The sequence below is a fragment of the Cornus florida genome, unplaced genomic scaffold (genome assembly GCF_030987335.1).
Source record: "Cornus florida cultivar Cherokee Brave unplaced genomic scaffold, ASM3098733v1 CherokeeBrave_3.0.0_Hap2_Chr03, whole genome shotgun sequence".
In the NCBI taxonomy this organism is placed as follows: Eukaryota; Viridiplantae; Streptophyta; class Magnoliopsida; order Cornales; family Cornaceae; genus Cornus; species Cornus florida.
Genome location: NW_026775573.1, coordinates 3,641,319 through 3,661,566, shown reverse-complemented (window position 1 = coordinate 3,661,566; position 20,248 = coordinate 3,641,319). Strand labels below are relative to the sequence as shown.

The window sequence follows — 20,248 nt, the reverse complement described above, 5'->3', positions numbered from 1 at the left end:
TCACTATAAAATAGGTTTTCTTATATATAAAAAAATGCAGCAGAACTGGTGGAAAACCATCACTGCATATACAACAAATACAAGAACTTCATTGAACACAGGAAACAGATATCATCACTGATACGAATGTATGAAAAAGCCAAGCTTTAAATTTGAAGGATTATAACATGGTTAACAAATAGTTATCTGAAAAAGTATGTGCAGAGAAGCCCAACGGCTGTACTTTACAGAACCACAAGGAGCAAAGACACCTAAAATCTTGTGACAGGCTCCAATCTTTGTATGCATAAATATACAACCCACTTCCAACTGTGAGAATAGATGAATGGCACCTAATAATTCATAATTATGTCAGAGTGGCTTAACCAAACTCTATAAAACTCTATACAATCTCCCCATGCCTGAATCCATTATCACCACAATCTGTGCCGGAGTCCAACTCACAAGGAGAATCATACCATTTGGGATTCTCTGGGTAGAAGCTGTCTACTTGTATACCGACAAGACCTACATCTGTCACTATAGTTTCATCATCCCTTGGGGGCTTGATTAGTTTAGAATCCTCGCAGTCAAGAATGCTTTTCTCATCAAACTCACTGCATCTTAACCACTTTTCCGGTTTACAAGTCTCTCCTAAAAGATCCTTCTCACTCCTACATTCTGTCCTAATCTGATCCCAAGGCCCAACATCCCCAAGAGTTTGCCCAAAACTGCCTTCATTTTCTTCAATCAATTCTGGTTCTTTACTGTCACCATACATTCCTTCATGGTGATGGTCACTCCAATCTGCTAAATCATTCTCTCTTACCAGCAAATCATCTGAATGCGGCTTGTCAGGAAGGAACTCAACTGGCTTTGAGCCACATTCTCCAATTGTTCTAAGTTTATTCACAATATCAACCAATTCCTGTGACACTGAAGCCAATAGCTCACACGGTATTTTTACAATTCTCCCTTCAAGCAAGCCAACTTCATTTCTGAGTTCCTGTACTTGCTGCAAAACGGAATGTTGCAAGTCTCCTTCACCCTTCCCCGTGAACCCAAAACCCTCATTCTCTGCTTCCTCAGTCATCCCATACACTGTTTCATCATCCGTCAAGAACCCACCCTTATGTCCAACAACCCGATGCATAATCCTGGCATTCCCATCCAAAGGACCTGGTTCATGCCCTGAATGCACTGCATACAACTTAAACACTGCCATCCCCTCTTCTTGATACACAAAAGTCTTATCCTTCTCATTGTAATTTGCAATAGGTACAATTGCCCTTATCCGAAACCCACAACCACACCTCTTCGACGCATATGGTTCTCTCTTCAAAACCTTCGACTTCTTAGATGAAGAAGGCTCCCCTGCCCTATGACAAGCATAATCCTTAACCTCCGCCATGAATGGCTTATACCTAATATACTTCTGCCTTATACATAACACAACCATATGTTTGGCTGCCAATTGCTGCAACTTACGGGGCACTTCCTTGGCTGGCACATCAAATGACTCTGTATACTCAAACCGTCTCCGTTTCGTGCGCATCCCGGACCTAGATGAGTCCGAGCACACAGGACACTCAGCAACACAAACCCTAATGAAAGATTCAGGAATGCCATAAAATTTAGCACCTACAGTCCAAACTTGCTTAATTTTTTCTATGGTATCTTTGAGACCTAAGTGTTTCAAGTCAGCATCGCTATGAAAACTCATAACTATGTCCTGCCACTGATTATAATGGGAAACGAATTGCTTCGAATTGTTCTTGAAACACAAAAATTCGTTACCGTTTGCGTCCACGTGCGCGTTGAGCTTGTCCTGGATTCGCTTCCACGCCGTCAGGTACGCCGTGTCCTCATTGCGGTCCTTCCACACGGAGCGCCAGCTCGCGAGCACAGGGGGCGGCGTTGCAGCTCGGATCTCTTCCGGAGTTGCGAGACGGCCATGGAGAACGCACCGGATCATCAGAGCATGAGATTCGCTGTTGAATGTGTAGAATTGGGTGGATATATGGGGCTCGGGGTTAATGTACGCCCGTGTGTGTAGTTTAGGGTTTCTGCCCAAAACAGCATCGTCAGATTGGGCGACAACGCTGCTACAAGAGGCAAGGTTGTGGTTAGTGGCGTCGTCGGCGTCCGAGGAGGTGCGACTCACTGAGTCGTCGTCATCGTCGTGGAACAGTACTATTTCAGACATAGGAGGGAGAGAGAAGGGTTCTTCGTGGTCGTGATCATGACGATGGTGATCTAAAATCGACGGCTGGGAATCGTTGTGATGATCCATGATCTGGTTGTGGTGTGGGTCCAGACGATAGTGGTTGAAGAGAACATCCTCTTCCGTTTTGCTTGGATTCATATCACCTCTCACCCGAAGCCTTTCAAAAAATGGTGGACTTTCTCTCTCTAAAAGTTCCTCTCGCGACAGCTCTGCTCAGCTTCTCTGACATTGGGTTCCAACACAAGGGCTTGTTTTTTGTTTCTCTCACCCTTCCTTTTTAACACTCTCTCTCTCTCTATTCGTTTTAAAATCTGATGATGAGGTGCTGTTGGTTGGAATGCTTTTAAATTAGGGGCTTTTGGCCTAGGCTACAAAATTACAATATACAACTGCATATGAAACTCTTTTAACTCACCAAATTATTTATTTATTTTTTCATTTTTCAGTTTGGCTTTTTTTGTGTGCCTTTAAATTAAATTGTTGATGCTGTTTTTAGCATGACTTAATGTTTTAAGGTACCAAAATTTGTACAGGTACTTCTTCATAGTAAAAAGTTACTAAGTATTTGAATATTTAAATATATTTCTTGTGAAGGTAAAAATATATACACACACACGTGGTGTATGATAAGTTAAATTATATGGATCTTTTGTTAGATTTTCTGTTCATTTTTTAACGCAATTAAAATTGTATTTAACTCATTAAATTTGACTTAAATTTAGTTCGAACTGAGTAGATTTAAAGCGTTTAAAACAAGTTCAATTATATTAAAGACATCTACAATACCGTACAACACACCAATTTAGTATGTACATAAGTGAGAAAGTATTAAATTCCCTAATTTAGTAAATTGAAATTTTAGACATTGTGATGTGTCATGCCACTCAATAATTAAAATTGTTTAAAATCACCTAGTTTAGCAAATAATGTTTGAACGGTGAACAGTTATGGCGGGTTATTTTTCCTCGCCTTCCAAGGTAAAATAAAAAAAGATTAATAGTTAAAAAATAATACATATAGTGAATTATATGTCTAAAAATGCGCATGTCAATTTTTAACTAATTCAAGTTATGATAATACTGTGAAATTCAACTTAAAGCATCCTTGTCTACACACGTAATTACTTGTGAGATAAATCTAGCTTGAAGCTGGGTTGCGTAGATCCACCAAAAGAGGCCCATAATAGGTAGGTACTCTTGGACCCACAGGCCGAAGAAGCCGATCAAGTAAGGTTTGTGGAATCAATTCATAAGTGACCCCCATATTTTTAACCAATAATAGAAGCATTTTGTTCATTTGTCATGGCATGTGCTCAATCCAGGACTACTAGCGACTTAGGTTAAGGATGGGCCCAATAGCATTGATTCCGAAGCCTCTTGTGCCAGAAAAGCCCAATCTACTTGACAACCTTGTTAACAGGGGTGCCAAAAAAATAAAAAAAAATCGTAGAACTGAACCGAACTGGAACTGATGCTTCGATTTTGGTTTCGGTTTCTGAAATTTTGAAACCGTTAAATAACGGTTCCGGTTCCAAAATCCTGAATCGGAATCGTTAAATAATTATAAATATTGTGTTTTTAATTATATAATTACTAATATATATATATATCTATTGATGCATACAAAGAGATATATAGTTAACTATGTTCCCATATACAATATTATACATAAAAATGCACTATGAATGGGTTTAGAGTCATTAATTATATATATTTTTTTAAAAAGCAACCGGAACCGTGGAACCAGTTCGATTCTGGTTCCGATTCCATGTCTCAACGGTTCTAGTTTCGATTTCAATTTTTAAGAACCGTTAGGACCGGTTTCAATTTCAATTCTTGTTAAGTAATTATTATATAATTCATAATTACATGATTATGACATAATACTTAATCGTTGAATATATACAAGAAAAAGTTATATACTAATGTGAGAGAATTGAACCCCACAACAAGTGATGGATCCCACTATTACCTCGTCAATAATTTAGCTGTTGGCCGATAGCCGAGGCTTGTATAGCATTGTTCACGTAAATTCTGACATCCTAGGTTTAACTCCCCCGAATGCAAAAATAACATGATTTAAGTGATATGTGTAGGGTTCTTAGTTATGAAAACAACAACTGTGAAAAGGTTCCTAGTTACGAAAACATAACAACAACAATTCAAGATAGAAGGAACTAGAATTAGGGCTTGTTTAGTATACGCTTTGCTTTTATTTTAGGAAATGACCATTTTGCCCTTTGGCTCATTCTTGTCTGTTTGTGAACTGTTGCTTCCGCACTTATTATCTTTGAGTTCCATGGCTTCATGGGGAGTCATATTGGTGCCTTAGGGATAATGTACATCTCTTGAGGCCATTTTTACGTCTTTTTCTTCCGCATTTCTGGATCCGGTTCAGGTTATCACAGGAGACACTAGGTTGAAAAATCCAGGGTCGTCACACGATCGGCTTATGTGGAAATAAGAATTTGGAAAGGAGATATTATTATATGTTTTTCTCGTACATTTGATATTTGGTGGTCCAATGAAAATTTTCCGATCAAAAAATTTTATAATTTATTAATACATTTTTATAGGACCATTTTTTCAATCTGAGAATTTATATTTAACTAGTTCATCAAATGTTACTAATCATGACCATTTAATAATTTCTCACCTTAAAAAGGACGAGTGTGATTAGCTGGTGCTTTTTTACGAAAGATTGTGTGATATTGTGCCTTCGTGAGAAGTGAAACCCTATGTGTGTGTATACACGCTCATTTAAACGGCTCCTATTCGGTGGTGGTGAGTGAGGACCACCTGCACGAGGACATGTTGGATTGTGGGGCCTTGCGCGCCAATTAGGTAAGCGCAGGAGTTTTAAAACGACTCTTTTTACTTCAGAAAGAAATCCTCTCCATTCGCATCTCACTAGAAAATGTCCAGTGGTAGGCTCCTCTACTGATATGACAAAGGTGGTAAAATGGGTAGGTACGGTAGTTTTTTTATACCATTTACGTACATACTTATTTATAATACTCCGCAGCTTCTACCCTTTCTGTACATAATACATCATTTCAGTTTCAATTTGAAATTCCCCCCAAAACGAAAATTGAGTTTGCCCCAAAAAATGCCATATATAAACTGATTCTGAAATATCTCTCTCTTTCTAACATCCAAACCGAACTCCTTGATCAAGTGCAATCGAGAAACAAGGCAATCAAGATATAAAAATAAAGATTTTGGAGAAGAATAAGCTGAATGATGATGTTTTCTGGAAGGCAAAGAATCTCCCTGTTCAAAGAAGCTCCGAGAAGGGGAATCTGACGTTTTCTGGAAGGCAAAGGATCTCCCTGTTCAAAGAAGCACCGAGAAGGAGAGATTCCCCTAAAAAAATTTCAGTCCGGCGAGAAGTTGAAGCTCCGATCATCCAGTCCGGCGTAATTTATACATCTTCTTTATGCACGTATTATTTCATCTTTCTAAAATCGTATTTGAGTTTCAATTTTCAATTTTTCCCCAATAAGAAAGTTGATCTTCCCTCAAAACTCTACTATATATATACTGTGAATGAAATATCAAATAGGAAATTCATCTCTGAAATTTGAAATTCGGTGAAGAAACTCTCCCCAAAACTCTGCTATTTATGTTTATGTGTAAAAAAAACTCTCTTAGTGAAGATAAAAAAGGCATAGCAAACAAAAGGAGATCTAGTCGGAAAAATTCACATATATTCCGGCAATAAGCTAAAATTTCTGAAAAGTAGAGATTCCCCCAAAATATTTCTGATAGTCCGGCGAGAAGCTGAAGCTCCGATCATTATAAGTATTAGGTTGTTATTTTGAATTTCTTATAACTTTATTCATAATGATATATCAAAATTTATCTTATATTAGTTGTGATTTACTTTTTATCATAGTATATAGATCAATTTATTGTACTCATAACTTATTTAAACATGTATCATGTATAAATTACATATTGCATCAACATATTTTCCTAACACGTTAAAAAAATTATCTTCCACAACTCAATTTCACAATTTCTAAACTAATAATAAGAATCACAAATTTTTTCAATATATATGTAGGAAGATTTTGCATATTCCATCATTTACTTTTTGTAACAACATACAATACAAAAGTTTGAGAGATCAAATTATTATTATCACAATTTTTTTTTTTAACGTGTATCATGTATGAATTACATATATCATCAACATATTTTCCCAACACATTAAAAAAAAAAAAAAAAAATTTAACTTCTACATCAAATTATTATTATCATAACTTTTTTAAACACGTGTCATATATGAATTGCATATATTATCAATATATTTTCTTAACACCTTAAAAAAAAAAATATTACTTTCACAACTTAATTTCACAATTCCTAAATTAATAATAAGAATCACAAATACTTTCAATATATATATATGAAGATTTGCATATTCCATCACCTAATTTTTGTAACAGCATACAATACAAAAGTTGGAGAGATCAAATTATAATTATCACAACTTTTAAAATCATGTATACTGTATGAAGTGTATATAACATCAACATATTTTAATATCACGTTAAAAAAATTAACTTCTACAACTCAATTTCACAATTCCAAACCTTAAAATCTATATAATCAGTCAATTATTTCAAAATCTTAAAATCTCAAATAAATTTATATTTGGATTATGAACTATACCGATACATAATCAATGTTTACTATTTGTAATTTTAGTGAAAAGTAATGGAATAAAATGTCTTTGTATATAATATATTGTTATATGTATATTTGGATATGGAATTGTACCGATATATTTTTGTATATAAGATGGGGATTTGTAATTTTACTGAAAAAGAATTGAATAAAATATTTTTGTATATAATATATTGTTATACGTATACTTGGATACTAAATTGTATCGATATATTTTTGTATTTAAGATTTGTACATATTTATTTGTATATATGTAATGTATAAGTGTATGCGGTATGGAGATTTGTAATTTTACTGAAAAGGAATAGAATAAAATATTTTTGTATATAATATATTGTTAAACGTATATTTGGATATTGAACAATACCGATTTATTGTTGTATATAAGATTTGTATATATATTTTTGTATGTATAATGTATAAGTGTATATTGTATAGTTGAATTACGATTTGGTTGCTGTATTAGTACATCTGGTAATAAAAAAGGACATCAATAACTTTGTTCACTAAATTGCTGAGTGGGCGCTGAGTTGGAGGTGATTAGGCGGTAATGTGACAAAAATGGTGGTTTGATCTTAGTCCTTAATTCTCAATGGACCTGCTCCAGTGAGAGGTGCACTGGAGCAGATTCGGATCTTTTTACTTCCCATATTAAAAAAAAATTTTCCTTCCCATTTTTAAGCATTTAACAACCCAAAAAGGAAAGTATTTAATCAATGTTCATAAATTTTTACTATTGTGAAATGGAAAATTTGAAATAGTTTTTAATGGATACCTTCGCTTTTATATGTTGTCATTCTCTCAAAAAAAAAAATAATAAATAAAAAAAAATAATAAATAGTAAGGGTTGTTCAGCAATGTAAAAAGTATCAATTCGTTTTCATTTTTTTTTTCTTCATATTTTTATTGAAAATTTTGGATAAAATATACTTGCATTCACAAATTTTTTATTTTTAATTGATAATAATCCACATTTTATTATTCATTCTATCTATTATAATATTTAATCAAATTATTACAGTAAGAAATAAACAACTAAATCTTTTATCCAAATATTTAATATTGATAAATTAATTTCATTCTATCCATTTTAATAACTTCATTCGTTTGTTTATTTTTAAACCATCACAAATCTTTTCATTTGTTGAAATTTTATAAACCGTATTAAGAATTTAGAACTTTGAATAAAGACACAAAAGTACCCACCCTCTGTAGTCCAATTTTGCATACGAACTCGTGGAGCATTTGACAGTTAACGCAGAGGACAAAACGATGCCGTTTTATGTTTTAACGGTGTGAAGTTTGGTTTATCGCTCTTCAACTTTTCTCAATTCTTTCTAGTCTCTACCATGGCCTCGGAAACACTGGTACTCTCTCTAACACGCGCGCACGCACAAAATTAGGGTTCCGAACATCCAATATCCAAATGCACGATTCGATTTGTGTAGTTCTCTAATCAATTTGCGTTGCAGGGAAACCCTGGCGATTAATCATCAACATCGTCTTCTTCGGCTTTGAAGCTCGTTCTGTACTCACACTGGCAAAGCTCGTGTGCGTGGCATGTACGCTTCGCATTACAACTCAAAGGCTAAAATTGTACTATGTTTAGCCTAATTTTTGAATTTTGAGCTCCAATTAAGGCCGAATCGATGTAACTCTCTGTAATTTAAGCTTGTGTGCTGCACATATTAGTGTGTTTAACTTACTTAAATTGGATGTTCAGGACTCTCTTATGAGTACAAATCAGTCAATCTTGCAAAAGGAGAGCAGTTTACTCCAGGTGAATACGTTAGTCACAATTTCAGTATAAGATCTTGGTTCGTACTGTCACTGTTGTTTCAAAAATGTGATTATGCAAAAATAAGCAGGTGATTAATTACATAATTGTATATTTAATTGATAAAATTAATGAATGCTGTGCCTGAGTTTGCAGAATTTGAGAAATTAAATCCACTCCATTACGTTCCGGTCTTAGTTGACAGTGATTTGTTTGTTTCGGACTCACATGCAATCTTGCTGGTTGGTACTATTGATTGATTTCCAGTTTGTGGTTTTATTATGATTTGCTTTTCTATCAAATATTTATTTACATTTCTAAGCGAACGCAAATTATTGTTCTCGTTTTCTGGTTAGTATTTGGAAGAGAAGTATCCTCAAAATGCACTATTGCCCGTTGATCCTCGTCTAAGAGCTATCAATCTCCAGGTAGATCTGAAATCATTGTTTATTCTTCATGCTGAATTGTATTTCTATAAAGACTTGCTGCATTATTTACACTGAGATTTTTCTTTTGGCATTGTGCAGTTGTATGTGGGATAAAAAAATGTACACTGAGATTAATGTTATGATCCCTCTTTTGAATGTGCACGTGTTACGTTAGTAGGCTCCTTTTTCACTGAATAATTAATCAGCAACTAAAGGCCATGTGTCACATTCAGAAGTGAAGGCTAATTAAAGTTGTTTGTAGTTAGAATTACTGGACTAAATGCCCTCATGACAGTCAACGACTTTGCTGTGGAATCCATTGACAAGGAGCCAATAAATAAAACTATTAAATATGGAAGCCTGTAGGCTACAAGAGGGCTTCCTTCGTTATGGGTCAATTTTAAAACAAAAATAGTGGATACGTTGAATCTGACACTCATTTTCGAATTTCTATGTTTTTGTGCGGTGTATGATGATTTTCAAATAGATTTTATAGTGTATGTCAAATATGCTAAGAGCTACGAAGTATGCTATGTCACAGGCTGCAAGTATTGTCCGTTCCGGTATACAGCCCCTTCATATGTTGGCAGTGCTGGTATGTCTAGATTGCTTATGATTTAGAGTCACATATATATTGTGGATTGAGTTGGTTACTTGCACTGAAATTTTGAATATATCCTCTTCATATAGAAGTATATTGAGGAAAAAGTTGGTCCTAAAGAGCGACTATCTAGGGCTCAATACAGCATAGTGAAAGGTTTCCATGGTAAGTAAATATCTTTGTATTTCTAATGTGTTCTCTTTCTATCTTTTTATTCATTTACTATTCTGTCTCATCGCCTTATCACAGTGGTTAAGTTTTGTGCTTAGACACCTTTGTTTTCCTGAAGGTTTTTGTTAGAATTTAGATGTTGTAGATTCATATTAACCACACAATATTAAACATTGAGTTTCAAAATAATGTGCCCTTGTTTATAGCACGTAATTAAAATTTTCTTGTTATATATATATGTTTATAGCACGTAATTAAAATTTTCTTGTTATATATATATATATGTTGATGACTTGATGTTTGGTATGGGATAGTTTTTTTTTTTTTTTTTTTGATAAGTAAAAATTTTATAAATAACGCTCAAAAGGGGAGCGGATCCCAAAGAAACACAAAGGCCAAAAAACGCCTCAAGCCTTCAAAGAGGCCAAAAAAACAAGATGTTTGGTATGGGATAGATAAATTGTATTTTTCTCCAATTATATTTCCTCTGGATGATATTTACTTTGTTGATGACAAGATTCTGATAACTTCATTGTAGTAAAGACCTTCATACTTTTATTATATATATTTTATTGATAAGTTTCATATTTTTATTATATTGGCACCCCATTCATTTTTTTGGGTAGATATCGAAGTTATACTAAATAATTTTTGCTGAAACCTACTTTGTTGGGTTGAAGCCTTATTGGTATCATATGCATAATACCATTACGGGTACTGGTTTCTTCAGTCACATCATTCTGTTGAGGTGAAGATACATCCTTCTAAGCTGCTAGACTCAATAATAGGCACTAGTTGCTACTGGCAGGCTGGCAGCAACCCTTGAAAAATATATTTATTGAGTTTTAGTTTGTCATTGAAGTGATATTTGGCAACTAAAACTAATGGCATGACTCTATCAAATCAGCAGATGTTACGTGGATCACGTTGTTGATAGATCTCTTAGATTCAACATGGAATACTTCCTATACATTCTGCATTAATAAATTTCTGTTTTGCTGGCCTCCAATCCAGAACATTCTGCTGTAATGGACTTGTGACTGTATGATACTTCTTTTTTGCTTTTCATCTTACCATCGGGTTTAAGGTATGTTATATATATATTACTAATATTAGTCTACAAAATTTAAATTTCTTTTGCTTCCAAGCTGTAGTTGTAATACCTCACTGAGTTCAAATCATAATAATGAGCTGAATGCGACCTGAAAGTTTTATCGCACTGTACTTGAATAAACTGAAACAGAAAGCATTTTTTCGTGACTATTTATACATCTTTTGTACAGCTCTGGAAAAGTTACTGAAAGATTTCACTGGCTGATATGCTACTGGTGACAAGTTTACATGGTATCTCTCTAATACTTTGTTTTCTCTTTCACATTGACTCAAACAATTTATTTATATATATATATATTGCGCTCTGCAATTATAGAGGTTTGTTTCAGGAACTGGTTCACTGTTGTGCTTCTTGGTGTTATTTAATTAATAATTGTCATATATATATATGATGCTTCAATGATTAGGAATTCTGAGTTGTTCTGATGTTAGCCGATGCTTGATGAGGAAGAGTAAAACAGAAAAACAATTATGGTGTTTAAACAGAAAATATCTAAGAGCCAAGACTAACTAGGGGTTGTCATTTGCAGGCTGATGTGTTTTTGGCCCCGCAAATCGCTGTAGCCACTAAGAGGTTTAATGTCGACATGGTATGCCCTCTTCCCATTGCCACCTTCCCCTCAGTCAAACACACACAGCACTGTACTATGTTTTTTCTATATCAGATACCAGTACTAAATTCCATATAATGCTTAATAGCTATTGCTCTATTGTAAATTGTTTGTTTCTTGTTTTCTTGCTGCATATGGTGAAAGCATCTTTGTTTCCAACTTCCATTCATTCATTTTATCATTTCCAAATAAAGCCTAGACACAAAAGCATATAATTTCCCACCTAAGTTTAAGTGCTTCCTTTCCTCAGTACTAGATTAATCTAAGTAAGATCATTTAAGAAACAGCTGCTGCAGAAGAATTATGAAAGGCTGTGCCAAGTCCACAACGAAGGTCTACAATATGGACAGACATAAAACAGTTATAATTAGGATTTCAGAGTATCTGTTTAGAAGGATTTGTCCATGCATGTGGAAAGGATCTATTGTATATATTCGTGAATTCCATGGGATATTAATTAGTTGGTGCGAAGAGTTGGTCAAATTAACATTTGCAGTGGATGGTTGAGAGTAGAGGAGGAGGAATAAAAGGCAATAAAATAGCTTTAAAATAAGTAGAATATCTTCAGAGAGTATTATAATAGCGTAAACAGAACATTGAAAGAGTTTCTGGAACTATAGAGAGGACAAGGAATTGAATTTCGTCTCATATCTTGATAAAATATACACCTACATGTAAATATAAAGGTAAGAGGTTAATGGGTACGAAATAAACTCGTTGAGTTTTAGGGAGAGAAGGTTGTCCTTTCTTACGTTACTTATATAGCAAGATAAACCAATCAAAAGGGAAAAAAGAGGTATGACCTAAATTAAGCGGTCAACTAGTCAAAATGAGGTCAAACTTTGTACAAATGACTCAATTCCACCGTTTTAGTGGATCTTGGTTTTCATTTTATAATACTTTTCGATAAGCAAGTCTTCATTTTATAATATTATTTGGCAACATGCACTAATTTTTCCAAGAGTTGGCAAGAATATTATTTTAAGGCCAAAGAGTAGGATCAGTGAAGATAGGAGCCAACTTGCAATCCCGCATTTCTAGCAATCCTATAGGGAGACCACAAGGGTTTTGCCCTACATAAATTTTTAATGCTACCTAACTTGATTTAACATTTCTGGATCATCACAGCATAGGATTGTAAGATGCAGTTCAAAATTGTATACCTTTTAGTCAAACGAAACTAATTTTCAATTCGCATGGACCCAATACAGTTTTAAAGAGGTTCGGGTTGATCATGTTATCTTGCCTAGCATGCTAATTTCAACCCTACACAAATCCGACTTGACATGACTCACTGGCACCCCTAATTCTTGAATATTTAAAATAGATAGATTGCTAGTGAAACAAAAATCTTGTAATGCAGTATTGAAAGACAAAGAACAATTGACATTAAGTAAACATCCAACTACATAGGATTGCGTTTTGTCCATGGTTGCTCTCCAGAATTGCAATACAATGTGATAGAATGATCTCATTATTCTTCCAATATATGGCTTTCGGGATAACTACTCTATTTACCAGTTAACCCCTCAACTTTCATAAGATAAATAATTATGTGACTGTTTTTGCAGTCCAACTTCCCCACTCTAAGTGCTATATACGAGTCATGCAAGGCTTTACCAGAATTCCAAGCTTCTTTGCCCGAAAGACAGCCTGATGCTATACAGTAAGTCTGCTTTATCTGTGCCTCTAAGACGCAATGAATCTGTATTTACAGTATTAGCTTTATATGGTTTCTGGATTCTGGCGTTTATTCATGTATTTATATGGGAAGGCTGCCTTCCCCAATGCTAGCTTTGTTCAAAAGACTGCCACTTTAGACTAGATAAATGGAAGTGAAATTGTGTGTGTGTGTGTTTTGAGTGAACTGGAGTTCATAAATCCGGAAGATTGTCTTTTCCTTTTTGCACATGACTAATTGTCAACCTTACAGATCTTTCTGTCATCCATGGTATTATCTTGTGAAGAAACGCATATTTGTTGCAAACTTTTATGTTTTGTTACAATATTTACTTTTGCGATACAACAGATTTTAATTCTTCGCAAAAACTCTACTTAACTAAAACTTTTGCACAGGAAGAATCACTCATTTCATACTATTCTATTTACTAAGGGAGAGCTGAATTTCCTTCATATAATTGCATCTTCAATATACTCACAAACATAGATTAGAAATTAGAGAATAAGAAAAGTATGTATTTTTATTCCATATAAAAAAAAAAAAAAATGAAACAAATCTTATAGGTAAGAAAAATGGAAAACGGAGAACAATCACACAAATTACAATTTGTCATTGTTGGAGCCAACGAATGATTGCCACATCAAAACCAACCCGAAACTTATCCAAACAAATGATCCAAACAAATGATACATCGATCCATGGAGGAAGTATCGGAGCCTACGGTAAGGTTGGCAACACATTCTGAGCCCTCCACATCTCATCCTGTCCATGACAGGAAAGGGCACCGCAGTAGTACTGTGACTTATTGTGTCAATACTTGTCATTGCACGACAAATAGATAGAATGCGATTATGGCAATGTTCATTCATCATGATTCCGACCGTAGAGAGGAATGGATCGAGGATTTGAGAGAACAATGTTTCATCCAACAAAGACTCGGTCGAAGTTGGGTATGATTCTTTAGAATCTCTGATATTCTCTTCTTCGACAAAGGCATGATTGTATGTAACTTTGTGAATTTGTATTCTCAAGCCAAACGAATTCAGTTTTGAACCTCCATTCATGCCTTCGGATTAACATGTTTCCGGCAGAAAAATATTAATAGGAGAGAGATGAGAAGAAGTAAGGAGGCTAGGGTTCCGCGAACGAACAATAAGGAAAAGATGCAAGCCAATGATCCTCCAAAGGAGCCTTCTATAAGATCCTATGCATATAGAAGTTTTTCTCTTTCTCGGTGTATAATAGGCGAACTGCTTTCTCAACCTTCTGTGGACCGTGCCGTTCGGAGTTTTCCAGTTCCTTTACTTACATGGAATAAGAAAGACAAGAATGCATCAATCAAGTCACGAGACAAATAGGAAATAGCTCTCTTACGTTATTACTGGGATGGGGTGCTGGGTTAGGCTATCATATATATATATATATATTACTTGGGGAAAAGGCAAAGAAGGATGAACTTGGTGCCGCCATTGGAGTAAACTCCTAATATACTTAGGGTTATATTCCTATTGTAGCCTACTGGGCCCGTTATGGGCCTGCTTGGTATTATATGTGCCTCTGGCCTATCGGAAGCAATTATAGGTGGGGCTTAGGGTCGTCTCATGATTTATATTTTATATATATATATTATTTTTTAATCTTTTCCCTTTTTATATTACTGGGCTATATTATAGCTTGGTGGTTGATTTATATTTTTTAATTTCACAATTGGAAAGATGCTTTTATTGGTTCGAGAACATGGCATGCACAAAAATAAATATGGAACATTAATTCTCCAAGTTATTCTAAAACTACATCAACCATTTGAAGCAAGAAAATTGTGAAAAAGAAAAAAAAAATGTTCTGGGAAATTTTTTTTTACTTGGGGAACAGGCAAAGAAGGATGAACTTGGTGCCGCCATTGGAAGAAGCTCCTAATAGAAGCATTTTGTTCATTTGTCATGGCATGTGCTCAATACAGGACTACTAGCGACTTGGGTTAAGGATGGGCCCAATAGCATTGTTTCCGAAGCCTCTTGTGCCAGAAAAGCCCAATCTACTTGACAACCTTGTTAACAGGGGTGCCGAAAAAAAAAAAAAAAATCGTAGAACCGAACCGAACCGAACCGGAACCGATGCTTCAGTTTCGATTTCGGTTTCGGTTCTGAAATTTTGAAACCGTTAAATAACGGTTCTGGTTACAAAATCCTGAATCGGAATCGTTAAATAATTATAAATATTGTGTTTTTAATTATATAATTACTAATATATATATCAATTGATGCATACAAAGAGATATATATAGTAAACTATATTCCCATGTACAATATTATACATAAAAATGCACTATGAAAGGGCTTAGAGTCATTAATTATATATATTTTTTAAAAAGGAACTGGAACTGTGGAACCGGTTCGATTCTGGTTCCGATTCCATGTCTCAACGGTTTTAATTCCGGTTTCAATTTTTAAGAACCGTTAGGACCGTTTCGATTTCGATTCTTGTTAAGTAATTATTATATAATTCATAACTACATGATTATGACATAATACTTAATCATTGAATATATACAAGAAAAAGTTATATACTGATGTGAGAGAATTGAACCCCACAACAAGTGATGGATCCCACCATTACCTCGTCAATAATTTAGCTGTTGGCCGATAGCCGGGGCTTGTATAGCATTGTTCACGTAAATTCTGACATCCTAGGTTTAACTCCCCCGAATGCAAAAATAACATAATTTAAGTGATATGTATAGGGTTCCTAGTTATGAAAACAACAACTGTGAAAAGTTTAAAACATAACAGCAACAATTCAAGATAAAAGGTTCTAGAGTTTTTATAGCCCCAAAAAAGGTTTAAGTACTGATCAACAAAGGTCTGAATTAAGTTTATAGTTTTAATACGCTAAGTAGAAAAATGTAACAAAAAGTACATTTGATTAAAGTTCTAAGATCAAATGATCAATACAAAATGTGCTAATATAGTTAGAAAAAAGGATGCATAATTTTGAGTTCAGAACCACTACATTAATTTTCACTGGGAACTCGAGGGCCGGACACCTACTCCTGGCAAGTATCTAGACACAACGAATTCGCGAGCTAAAGTTTGAAGATCACCATCTTCGAGCTCTTGATCAATAGGGCTACACAAACTCACCATTTCTGACGTCGATCCATTCTGTGACAGTGAAGGAAGATCAAAATGCATTGATGTGTCGTAAGTGGATCCCATGTCCGAAGAGGACTGAATGTTAGCCGGTGGAGGACTTTCTGGCCGAGGAGCCGGAAGAGGGAGACGCTGCAAGGTGGAAAGATGAGCTTGAACATATGCCAATTCCGCCTGTAAATTAGCTACCTACAATCATATAAAAAAAAAATTGTTATCAGTACACTGCCTCAATATAAACAAGAAAAGGTTAATTAGTCCCCAAACTGCTTGTGCAACTTATAATTAAACACTACATTCCACATTATGTGTTAATTGTATCATAGTTTTTTTTTTTTAAATATTATTTACATAGTCTATATATGTTAGCAATATTGAGCAAACTTAGTTCTTCAAAATCGAAAGAAAAATATACCATTTTTCAGTTTGGGGATAACCGGATAAGGGGCAGAGCTTTTGGGTTTTTCATGTTGAATTTACATAGATTAAAAATGCGATCATTTGTTCTTATAGAGAATTGAACCTTCTCCTTCTGCTTTGGGAGGTAAAGAATACATGGTTAAAATATAGCCCTTGGCGGTCTTATTGAAAATTATGGACAAGTTTGTGTATATATTAAAAACTGATCAACTTGCTAGCTAGCTGACATGGATAATCTTAATTAGTTCTCTTCTCTCTAGTTTCATCAAAATGGCATAACATCTAATAATTGATCTTGTGAATTGTGATCCCTATACATCAATGAGATGGTGTGAGTAATACTGTCTGTATAAGAGGGAATATAATATTCATCTAATTATGGTGAAGCAAATTAACTGCAAACATGTGAAAGGATAAGGATGTTGGAGCCAAAATAGGATGGGGGGAATTATTAATTTTCTAATAAACTTGAGGAAATTTGAAGATATATATATATATATATATATATATATATAGGTCGGTAAAGTGTATAAAAATTATATAATTTCATTTTTAATATATATCATTTTATTAGGAAAATCTATGGTTTTGTCCGAATATTTTCAACCTTTAATTTGTCATCACTATCTCTCCCAGAACTAAATGAGTAGTCAATTCTAAGCAGGAATTGGCATCTTACCTAATACAAAGATAAGGGTACGTTATTGGTGTTTATATACCCAATTTTTTATTCTATCCAATAATGCATGTACAGTGGGATGTATATAGACACACATATAAATATATATACACACACTGTATACAGCATTATAACTTTTCAATTGATTAAAAACAGCACTAAATTCATGATAGGGAATTTTTCGGATAACTTTAGTAACAATTTTTATGTGAGTGATATTGACGTTATCACGATGTGAGTTTTTATTCTACGTTAACATAATGTCAACTTTTACTCACATAAAATATGATGATCTCAACCAAGGGCTGTTTCCCCCACCCAAAATTTTTTTTTGACACCTTTATCATTAATAATTATATCATGACGCCAACCTCGGACTCGTGCAAAACAATTACATTAGTCCAACATGCTATCAATTTTTTACTACAATACTGACTAGTCTGGTTCTCTTTAGTCAATGGTTAAAATCTCGATGATCCTATGTATATTTGCAAACAAGATCAAAATTTTGTAACAATAATATTATTATTATCAAATTAAAGAAAATTTGATCATCTGACCTAGGGAGACTTAAATTCTGCGTCCACACAACTGATCAAACAAATGATATTTTATTTTTATATATTTAAATATATACCTTAACATGTCTTATTTCTCCTGCTAGAAGATAAGAACTCAAAAAGGAAGGAAGAAAGTCAAAACACTAACATTTGAATATTTCTCGAGCTTCCAAGTTTACTTAGTAGCCCCGGCAAGCATCAAGACCCTTCAGTCCATAACCATCCACCACTACATGGCGGCTTCCTCTCTCTTTCTCTCTCTCTCTATATATATATATAAAATATTGTGCGTGTGTGGAAATATGTACAAACGTGTAGAAGCATAAGTTGGCAAGAGAGTTGAGGACTCAACTTCCATAGAAAATTTCCCAAAAAAAAAAAAAAAAACTTCCATAGAATTAATCCACAACAAATCACATTACTATATATGTAAAAAATGGAACTCTACCTTACCCAAAAAATAGTACTCTAACAGTCGCACTTCATAGTTTTTTTTTTTTTTTTTTTTTGCTCTATAAGGTTAAACCTAGAAATTGATGCCAAGCTGCGGGCGCACGTTAGTATTATCGTGGCAACAAATTAATGCATATATGAAGAACTATATATTAACAGTGTTGTCAAACAACCAGTCTTACCAGAAACAAAACCCGGACTATTTTGAATGACATTTGCAGTTCTCCACGTTAATTTCCATTTAGAAGAGAACATGGGACACACAGGTGCATATTAGCACAATAATACATGTTTTTTTTTTTTTTTTTTTTTGAGGGAATATCATGGGAATGATACTAGAAAACTTTAGTATCTGAGTAGAAAAAAAATTCACTGAATATGTCTGTTTTGGATTACTTTAAGTTACAACAGTAATTTAGCAGCAACCAGAAATAATAGAGAGCAAATGCACCAGAGCTCATGTTAGCAGAATCTCACAAGTGAACTCTTAATTACTTGGATATTTGAAACTAATTCTAGCTAAGCTTAAAAACCCCACACGCACACATATTCATCAACAAAGCCCATTAATCACACATAATTATCCATATACAATACAGACAATGATATACACCTAGGCGCACATTAGCAATAAATCGGAATTCATTTTTAGAAAAATAAAAGCTAGTACCGATTCAAAACATTATAAATTTATAAGTGAAAACCTTGAAGCCTTTTGGATAACTTTATAGTCTTGTACTCAGCTGACTAGTGTAATTACTCGGAAATGGCTACCCTAGCCATTATAATCGTGTACACAGCCCCAGGCGCACGTTAGCATAGTTGAAATCAAACATACTATTTCACAATATTTTTTTACACTACATCCTAATAGTAAATTAGTAATAACCAATCTGAATCTGAAATCTCCTTAGCCCCACCTAGACCCCTCACACACACACACACACACACACAAAAAGACATCTCACACACACACACACACACAAAAAGACATCTGGCGCACGTTAGCATGAAGATTTTGCAAATAGAGAACATAAAAGTAGAATGCATATACAAAAAGCATATATGTATATGTATGTATGTATATACCTGTTGTTGGAGAGTAAAGATATGGCCAACACAGCCATAAACAGGGTCTCTAACCCTAGCGAGAGCCTCATAACAGAGCGTGACAACCGCGTCGAGACGGTTGTGAGCCGGTATTCTGAGCAGCAGCTTGGAAGCATTGCTCGCCCCAAACACCTTGTGCACTGCAGCAAAGTGAGCCGTGCCTTGGTCCGGGTCAAAATATGGTGCAAATATGCACCCTTTCACACACTTCCGCCTAAGGAACTTACAGGCACCACAAGGCCCACCTCCATTATCATTACCACTCATCTCTCTCTCTCTCTCTCTACACAGAAATTATATATCTTCCCACCCAGTTTTAGAGAGAGAGAGACGGATATTTAGAAAAGGAAAGGGGTTTTGTGAATTAGAAAATGTGGAAGGCTAACTTTGGTGGTGGCCTACTTGTAATTGAGTCAGTTGAGAGCTAAAGTTGGGAAATTTTATAGTAGTATGATAGATATATATATATATATGTATGTATGTATATAAAGAGAGAGAGTGAGAGAGGGGTTGGGGAGGAATTTTGGTGCAAACTTTAAAGCCACGGCAAGTGGTGGAGGAAGCAGTAGGGGAGTAGGTTGCGTGAAGCAAACAT

At 34.6% G+C, this 20,248-nt stretch overlaps 2 protein-coding genes and 1 pseudogene across 2 annotated transcripts; 1 reads left to right on the top strand and 2 right to left on the bottom strand.

Moving 5' to 3' along the window:
- On the bottom strand, positions 1-2,525 carry LOC132299099 (uncharacterized). The gene has a single exon (XM_059795554.1). The coding sequence runs from the start codon at positions 2,342-2,344 to the stop codon at positions 383-385; it is 1,962 nt and encodes a 653-aa protein (XP_059651537.1). The 5' UTR covers positions 2,345-2,525; the 3' UTR covers positions 1-382.
- A 5,865-nt stretch (positions 2,526-8,390) lies between these two features.
- LOC132300953 (glutathione S-transferase 2-like) lies at positions 8,391-13,512 on the top strand (annotated as a pseudogene).
- Positions 13,513-16,228: 2,716 nt separating this feature from the next.
- LOC132298602 (LOB domain-containing protein 19) lies at positions 16,229-20,142 on the bottom strand. The gene is made up of 2 exons (XM_059795002.1): positions 19,633-20,142; positions 16,229-16,620 (listed from the first exon to the last, which is right to left on the bottom strand). Exons 1-2 carry the CDS (start codon positions 19,918-19,920, stop codon positions 16,300-16,302), a joined length of 609 nt encoding a protein of 202 aa, XP_059650985.1. The 5' UTR covers positions 19,921-20,142; the 3' UTR covers positions 16,229-16,299.
- Positions 20,143-20,248: the final 106 nt, after the last annotated feature.